The following is a 9,041-nucleotide window of genomic DNA, read 5'->3' on the forward strand; positions in this document are numbered from 1 at the left end:
AGGCACCGCGGAGGAGTCATTATTGACGTCAGAAAGAAGCTTGGAAAACTTTTAAGTAATTTGCGGACGTTGCTTCGTGGGTAACTGTCTGGTGAGGAGGTAGGAGATTCACAGGGAAGTGTTGGATTATCGGTCCTTTGACAGCAGAGGATAGAGTCGAAGGGAGCTTTTAGATGAAAGTTTTGAGTGGCGCCACCTTAGTTCGTTTACGAAAGATTAATAGCCAGCTTTGTGGGTGGATACGCGGCGCTTGAGATCGGGAAGAATATATAGCGCGCTATGAGAGGCCTGAACAATTTCTGCTGAATGACCTTTATATAGCTGAGAAATTAGTGAAGAGTAGACTATTTGGTCTGTCGGCTCACATATATTTATTGTTGTACAATGAAGTTAGCTTTACTCCCGAAATTATTTGCTGCGCATGTGTGAGATAGATGCTACATGCAACTAGCTGTAAATAATCGGGGTGGTAGGGCAGCTACATGCTTCCTAGTGGTACCCGTCTTCATGTGGAGATGGCAGGGCATGGCGAGAGTGCTCTTTGGATTCAATAACACTATTTCAGACCGAGTCTGTAGCTCATTGTCTTCTCACGGATGCTCTAGATGGGGTGTCACAACTCCGAAACACGGCAACCTAGTTCTTGAAATCGGGCACACGGGGAATGAAGATGTATTGGGCACAGTTACACTTCGGCACATTCTACTGTACTAGTTATGTACAATTATGAGCTAGTGAACAAGTGACCAATGGATTCGTCTGGCAGTTTCAGATTTTGCAAAGTAACGCCGGTTCGATCTAAAGAGGCCAATTTTTTGCGGGCATGCGCTGAAAGGCATGCGCATCTAGCGGTGAAGGTTTGGAGTGATTGAGGGCGCAGGAACGTGCATGCTAGCTATTCCTCTCCTCTCATCCTACTAAATGAGCACTATGATCCCGCATCAAGCTGTCTTGTCGCAGTTGGAAACAAGCCGAGAGGATTAACACCTGAATACCTAGTGGCCCTCGCCACAAACAGACTTTCAGAGCTCCCAGGCCAAGAGGATTGTGCAGGCGCATTTTGTTTACATCTGAGGCAAAAGAGGAGTGTATGTGGGGCGACAATTATGAGACAGAGTGTTATTTCAGACTTTGTTTTAATTGCATGATACTGTTGCATCGTTAAGCTTAGCATTGTGATTGAGCTTTACTCTGGGCAGACTTGGAGCATGGGCAATGACCGAACTGGCACTGATGTCTAGCCGCCCAATCGCGAAGCAAGTAGCCGAAGCCCCAGCTTGGCTTACACATAACGACGCACGCAAAGATATCCTTCAGCGACCAAACGATATGACACCGCGGAAGCTTGCTGCTCCTCTTAATTACTAATCATTTGTAGTAACGAAAATTCTTTATATTGGCACTGGGGCCTCAACTGCGTGCGTGCTGCAGGCAGTTAAGTGAGCGCGAAAGCGTGGGAATACGAGGGTGTCTCTATATGGGATTCTTACTGCTTTTTCTAGAACAGAAAAATGACTGGTTATTCCTTGGGATCGAATCTTTAAGGAAATTATAAATAAACCGGTATTGCCCACATGGGGAACCCTGCAACCCCATTGTGTTGTGGATGCTCGGGATTAATTAAGACTCATGTGTAAGGGCCACTACAAGAATGGGTTATCATCGTAGACGGAGGTCTGGATGAAAACAGTAGAAACACAGACCAACTAGCGGGCCTAAAGCTGCGGTGCCTTTTGCGAGTAAAATCCAGCATTGTTTGGATTTCCTACGATCCCTAAGGTCTTTAAACCTGTCGAAAGCCGAGGCTCTCATACTCATGAAGGAATCCTGAGGTTCAAGATCAGGAAAGAGGCAATAAATTCATAAGCAGTTCTGTATTCATTCTATAATTAGGTCCCATACCACGACCTTAGAACGTCAGATATGCCACGGGTGGTAGTAACATTCGTGTTGACTCGTCGCTTTACATGCGCGCAGGATCTGTTGCGCGATCAACGCGCCTGATATGGCATTGGGATTGCAGGAGCCAGTCACTTGAAACGGGGTCGTTCGACCTTGAACCTGCGACAGAAGAACTTTCAGGGCTTGAGATCAAATGGCTCATCAGGGTGTAAGACAAACGCAAGTGTTACGTTATGAAAGCGAGCCAGATGGTCTACTACTGGCAGATCTACGTGTCGACAGCCGCTGCATTTGTACGAATGGGTATGCAATGAGCCATTTTGCAGATGGTATCTACCAAGATAAGGACTGCATCACCTTTTGGTTGCAGTGCAAGATAAAGCCTTGATAACCTCGAGTGATACCTACGCCCGCCATTTAATGAGGGTTTTGAGATATCGAAGTCAGAAAACTGGCTGCACAAGGACGGAGTTGGTAAATCTTTGGATGAGCCGAATTCCATGACGTTCTTTGCATAGCTACGCATCCCACATCCAAGGAAATACTTCACAAGTGTATTATCTTATGCGTTCGCGATACCCATGTGCAACGTTGTAGGATAGCCATGAGCTTGTTGTATTGAAGAAATACTACAGATGCCACTTCAGGTGCGTTCTCTGCAGTTGAAGGCGCGCTCGCAGCACCTAGGAATCCTGTTCCCCCTTTGTATAACAAGGCTCTCAATTTCCCCCCCAGAAAAGATTTGCACAGGAGCCTGGTTGTCTGTTCCTTACTCCAGTGGCGCGACTGTGTGACAATGAGATTACAGCATGCAATTATTCCTCCAATCTATAGTAAATTTGCATGCTTCACCTTCATAGTTCAGCGTGACAAGGAGATTGAGCCCATTCATGGGAAGGGGTTGAGAATGGGCAAGCAGTAAAACGTTTTTTCCCAGCTAGTTGCTTGTGGCAGTCGCATTACGGGCGTCCACAGAAACAGTGGGAAAGCTATTACCCCTAGGCCTCAACGTGGCTTGCAAGCAACAGCGCATACAAAGACCATCATTTACTACCAAACAAGCTTTGAGTGCTGGTTCTGCGTAGCGCTGGTTATTCCATCGAAGCACTGGACTATTTTTCGACTTGATGACTTCTTATGTAGGAACTGAGTCGAACTTGCTGATGTGCTGAAGTCTGTCGTGTGGGCGTCCGAGTGAGGGGACTTATGGTAGTCACTAAGGAGACTGTGAAATATTGGTGCCGATCCTCAAAGCCAGTACAAGGATTGATACTAAGAGGAAATAGAGTACTGCAACTGCACATGGGGAACTTGTACTGCTCAGCATCACGGACTGCCCAAAGAACTAGTTGCTGTTACCGGGATGGCTCTTTGGATAGTGGCTTTAGCAAGATAGCGGTGCGGCGACAAGATCTTTAGCTGTGGCGATCTCAGGGTGTGTGGTCCAGTCTCGTAGTACCGTTTTATGTTCTTTAAGGCCCACCAGCTGCCTGATAAGAGGTATTACGTGGGATTCTCATTGAAACATGACATCTCACTTCATCCGCAGGCAGTGGATGGGCGTAGTAACAGTTGTACCGAATTGTGTGGGGTTGCCAACTGTAGCGCGCCGCTTAGGGTCTTTGAGTGGAGACAGTTGACCACAAACACAACAGGAGAGCTCAAAGAACATCACTTGGGTGCCGCTAGGAAAATAGTCCCTCCTTCAGCTACCCGGGGGTCCTAGGGTTCTAGCATGAGGGCTACAGGCCGGCTAGAGTCTGCGTTGCTAGGCACTCCGAAGATCCACACCTAGTTGCACACTACACCTAGCACACAGGTACATTGAATCAATCCTTGCTGTGTTGAGGTAGCTAACTCTACTCTGCAGCCACTAAGATATAACGCAAACCATATAGTCAATACTTCGCTGATTGTAAAACAAAACTATTGAAGTGGATCGGCCCTATGGGTCAGCTTAGCTCGTTACACCTGCCGTGATCCCATGGGGTTCGCACATATCGGGAGGTCTGCTAGCACGCGCCATGGCGCACCCTTTGGGCATTCGCGCGCATTCACGTATATGAGCTCAGCCATGTGCAGACAGTATTCGCTCTTGAAGTATTGATGTCAGCTACTTCGGAACCAACTGCACCCACAAACCGCCAAACAAGTTAATTCATCTTCAAATAAATCTAGGCATTGTAGCAAAAAGTGCGGAACGGTAGCATCTCCCGCTACAAAATCTAACGGGGGATGCTTTAAGCCCACATACACAGCTGCATGAAGGCCGGAATTGCTAGTCCGAAGTAAGGATACTGCAACGCAGCAGATCCAGGTGTTCTCGATCACCATTCTCTATGCAACAGGAGTAAGCTGTAAAGCGAAGGGTCTTAGCTGTCTTGGTGGGGCTGCTGGCACAGGAGCACGCCTTCTTTGCGGCTACTTTTTCAACAAGAATTAACTGCCTGCGTAAGTCTACCTGTCCATCTGTTCCATAATATGCCAGTTTTCTTTTCCGAATGAATGATGCCAATTCAAACACATATGCATTCAAAGCCCCTCCAAAGAGCCCACAGAGCAAGATGAACAGCATCTTTAAGAGAAGTTATGGGGTTAGATTAGTTTCTCGCTTTGTTGTGAAGTTAACAGAAAGTGTGTGCTTGATTTTAAACGCAATATAAGCAATACCCAGCGTAGAGTCACCTAAAACTCCTTCAGTAGTACCTCCTAATGTAAATAAGAAAATAAAACTTAAGTACATGTTTAATATCTAGACGAGGTTGTTTGTAACTGACACCACTTTGATAAGTCCAAGTGAGGGTCGTGTTAGCACCTCTAGTAGTGCAGCTACAGCAAAACTAACAGAAGCTGCTGCTACGTAACACACAATATCCAGCGTGGTATACGTATGAGCACACAGTCGGAATAATGAAAGCAGTACTAGGATCTGCCAGTCCAGCAGCTGATATTCGTCTCTTTAAGGGGCTTATCTCTCCCTGAATACATTGAGACAGCCAGTGGCAGCACATTCGTGTGCATCCTCGAGTTAAAGCCCCTTAAATCAGCATGCACCCAAGAAAAAAGTTGCTAGCCAGCTCCACAACTGTCTTTCTACGAACGCTAGTGCAGGCTGTACAACTAAACACCTGATTGCCAGTCTGAGTCATAAACGTTTAGCCAGCTACTTGTTTGTCTAGCAGCCAGCGGGTACGACTAGCTAGTTTGAGCTTACGATGTAGTCCCTGCAGCCTCATGCCAAGCATCCAGGTCGAATTCGTCTTCTTCCGCGTACTCAGGCAAAATACCTCTGGTATGAAAAAACAAAAAAGTAGGAGGAAGCACTCGTAGGTCGCACCGCACAGGTGGGACATCCTCAGGAATAAGCTCTTAGGGTGAGGGAAAGAGAGGGGCGTATAACAGAAAGTTAGAAATAGAGATTTACTCAGAATTGATGATTGTCCGACTACATAAACGTAGATTCGCTACACATATTCACAGTGCGAGATGGAGGTGGAGGTAGACGTGCAGATGCAGTGCGAATACAAGATGTAGACTGGATGGCATGCAAATAGGTAGACAATAGATGCAGGAAGTAATAGATACCTGATTCTGCATTTGCCTTTCAAGTCGAGGACCTCCGCGCTCAGAGGACCCAAGGCCTCAATGATGGAGGCGTTGCTGCAATTCGAAATGCGAAGGAAGGAGGAACGAAGGAAATAGCAAAAAGACCAAAACAAAACAATGCGACATACAAATAGTGACTAGATTGGGAAGATAGGCGGATGACGGGAAAAAATAAAGCAAACAAATGGGGACGGGGAAGAGGATGCAGACAGCATGGGAGACACGAGGAGAGGAGATTGGACATGACAAGAAGCAACTGTGCACAGGCATATATACAGCTGCAATCCCTGCAACTTTTGGCACTGTCGCTGCAGCCAATTTTCGACAATCGGGTTTATTTATGCGTGTTCTGGATGCTTTACTTTGTCTTATATTCTTGAGCCGTTTGCTCGAGCTGTTTCAGGGTTCCGGCTGCCTCCACCTGTTGCATCTTTCGTATCTTACAGATCGAATTTGCCTCCTCAGCGCGACGCTTGGCCAAGCCGGTCATTCTGATCAATCAAGAAATAAAGCGATGCTTGTGAATCCAAACTAATAATAAATCAGAAATGAAATATTCATCAACAAAAGGAAGAACCACGAAATGTTCCAAGATTGCTATAAAACCAGCATGCTGGACAACGAATGGAGAAATCGGCTTGAAAATCACATAAAATATACATAAAGGAAGAGCGAATAGGGTTGAGCAGCCTCGTTATATGTGCATGCACACAGAGGAGAGGCAGCAAAACGTGATGCAACAGGAGATAATGCAGAGATGCAGGGGAGGCGACGATCCCATGAATAGGGAAACAGTAGCAGAGACAAAGCCACAAGTTTTTAGCATATCGGCGGTTTTGGTGTGCGCTTGTGTCTGTGTAACCTGTCTTTAGCTTGAGTAAGATTGGTGAGGTGTCTCTGCCAAGAAGCAGCAGCATGAGAATTCATAAGTTCCAGGTTTATGTGGGCCGTCGCTGCATGCTGCAGTAACTGTTGACACTGCGAAACAGCAGATTCCCATGCCTTAGGGTCTGATGCTTTGGCGCCAGAGGGGACAGAGAAGGCAGTGTACTTGGACATATCCAGTTCGGGAATTGGGTCACCTGAACTCGAACGAGCAGACAGACCAGATACAGCAAGAAAAGAGTGGACCGAGGCACAACAATGCAGCAATACCTGCAGAACGAAGCTGATAGAAGCAAAGTGGAGAAACGTGTGGCTGTGGTTGATGAGAGACGAGCAGCAGGAGACAAGGCAATGTACAGAAGTACAGACATGAGGACTAATGCACCGTGGTCCACACATGGTGCGCACAAACGCAGTACAATGCAAAAGGCAGATAAGCGTGGATATACAGTAGCGCTGGCTGGGGGATGGGCATGCATAGATACTGATGGGCAAATAGACAAATACATAGACATTCTCATATGCACAGGCTCGGAAATACAGGCATGCATGGGCAAATAATGCGGGCACAGGACTTGCATTACCGGAAGGCTGATCTAGTTGCTTCTGACTCTTGCTCTGCCAGTTCTACTTGGTTTCTATTAGCCCCAACATATGCCAAATCTACGATATCTATAGCTGCGAAACCTTTTGGGCTGTCTAAACACTATGCGGTTCTACAGATGACCTGCTCTTTGAGCTAACCTTTTGCCTTCCTGGCCATTTCTTTGCCCAGCATGCATTCCATATCATCAAGCAAGGGCAACTGAGGAAAAGGGAGATCCTTCAGGTAGTCGGGGATGCAACTCGGTCCTCCCGCCTCCTGCGCTATAGCCGCCATTTCCTGCTGTAGTAGCTGCTGCACTTGCTGCTGCTGCTCTGCTGGCAAAGGGTCCACATACGGCAACGCGTCTAGGAGAATTGCATGCGGCAGGCGATCTGTCAGATATACCTCCGGACATGCGGAAGCAGGGCACTGGGGGTCCTCAGGTTGCACGCCGTTGCGCACAGAAACGAGGGACTGGGGCCCGCCTGTGGGATGGGGCCCATTCGCTGAGTCGGCGCTCGCTGCTGACATTGGAGAAAGCGAAGCGTCACAGAACCAGAAAGGGACACGGGTCCGTGCGCTTTTACTGCGCTTCCTGCAAATTGTGTTTGTGCTCCCAAAGTAGCTCCGGTCATCAAGGAGGAAAATCCGATGGTCGGCAGTTCAGCTTCCGTGATAGTAGCCGGCAGCCTCCTGTTGCTCAGTTTTACTGGATGATTGGTAAACTTTTAAGTGCTACGGATATCCGACAAAGCTTTGTAGTCCAAGAGGCAAGCCATCGGGGGCCCCTTGCTGGAGTCCACCACTATTCCGCATGCTAATTTCTCAGGACTCCCACATCCCTCATAAGGCTTGGTTTGGTAAAGATACTGCGAATTTCGTGCTTGGGTGGCTAAGCGCTCTCCCTTGTTTGCTTTTGGCTGTTTGGAAGCCCCAAATAGGGTGCCTGTGAGGATTGCATGCGAGAGAGAAATTGATATTGCTTACGTGTTGTGCATGATTCGTATTGTTTTTTATTGGAAAATCATAAATCACTGTGGATATGTCTCTTGGGAATTATTGAGAGTGGAACCGTCCGAACATGCAGGGCTAATTTAACTACAGGATTCGCAGGGGTCAGAACACGGAACTCTTGAGGCACATTGGTGGGGAGGAGTGGTGCTGCTGACAAGAATGTGTAATAATGCTTGATTAATACCTGAATACACCCTATTTGCGAACAAAGATGCCTTGATTGCGCGTGGGCAAGCACATGTGTAGACGAACCTGTTGGTATACCCGTTTGTTCGTGGAACAGATTCGCGACATCCTGCTGCATGTTAGTGGTTCATGGCTGTTCACTCTGAAGGTACACCAATCGGCTTTTCTCGAGAGGCTTACTATTTACTGTTGAGAGCCGACCTGACTGTTCACTATATTGCCTAGCCAATTGAGTTTGTATGCAACGGGCTAAGCTAGACTTGAACGCTTTCGAGCAGTAGTTATATTTACTTTAGAATTGGTAGGGCCTGAATAATTGACTTCGGCTGTCGTATATCTTATTTACTGCAAAATACTGCTATCTCCGTGTGAGAAGACTTATTGCTGTGTTGTGTGCGCTAGGTCTATGCGCAAGTACCTGATGATTAGAGTGCTTGAACGGTGAAGTAACGTGCAGCCTAGCTGTCTCGCTTCCTCCATGAAGGTTCCCTTTTGGTGGGCGGAAGGAAGGAGACAGGAGTTGTGCTTGAAAACGCTCCATAACTGTCCACAATGTCTGCAGAGTAAAATAAAGCGTCTCACTACAGATAACTTAGGTAGAGCCCTACAGCAGTACAGCACGTAATTTTATTGCCAGACTATCATATATCTATACGCCTATCGATGGAACGGTGCTTAGTGAACTTACCGTGTGTTGGTGCGTTCTGCCATGCCTTAATGCCCTCGCTAGACACTGGCCAAAAGATGACCACTGTGAATACCTCCGATGCAGATGGGTACAGAAAATGCAATCGTTGCATTCCTCTGCAGTTTGTGTGGCCCTATGCTCACATGATCCGAGTTGTTGGCTTAGTGCCCTTTG

The 9,041-nt window shown here is 47.2% G+C and overlaps 1 protein-coding gene across 1 annotated transcript; it reads right to left on the reverse strand.

Annotated features, from left to right (window-relative positions):
- Nucleotides 1-5,112: 5,112 nt before the first annotated feature.
- On the reverse strand, nucleotides 5,113-7,510 carry LOC34624028 (pre-mRNA-splicing factor SPF27). Its single transcript, XM_026334387.1, has 5 exons — nucleotides 7,138-7,510; nucleotides 6,371-6,590; nucleotides 5,871-5,999; nucleotides 5,488-5,562; nucleotides 5,113-5,191 (listed from the first exon to the last, which is right to left on the reverse strand). Exons 1-5 carry the CDS (start codon nucleotides 7,508-7,510, stop codon nucleotides 5,113-5,115), a joined length of 876 nt encoding a protein of 291 aa, XP_026190172.1.
- Between the last annotated feature and the right edge of the window lie 1,531 nt (nucleotides 7,511-9,041).

The sequence above is a fragment of the Cyclospora cayetanensis genome, unplaced genomic scaffold (assembly GCF_002999335.1).
Source record: "Cyclospora cayetanensis isolate NF1_C8 unplaced genomic scaffold, CcayRef3 CcayRef3_contig_405, whole genome shotgun sequence".
Classification (NCBI taxonomy): Eukaryota; Apicomplexa; class Conoidasida; order Eucoccidiorida; family Eimeriidae; genus Cyclospora; species Cyclospora cayetanensis.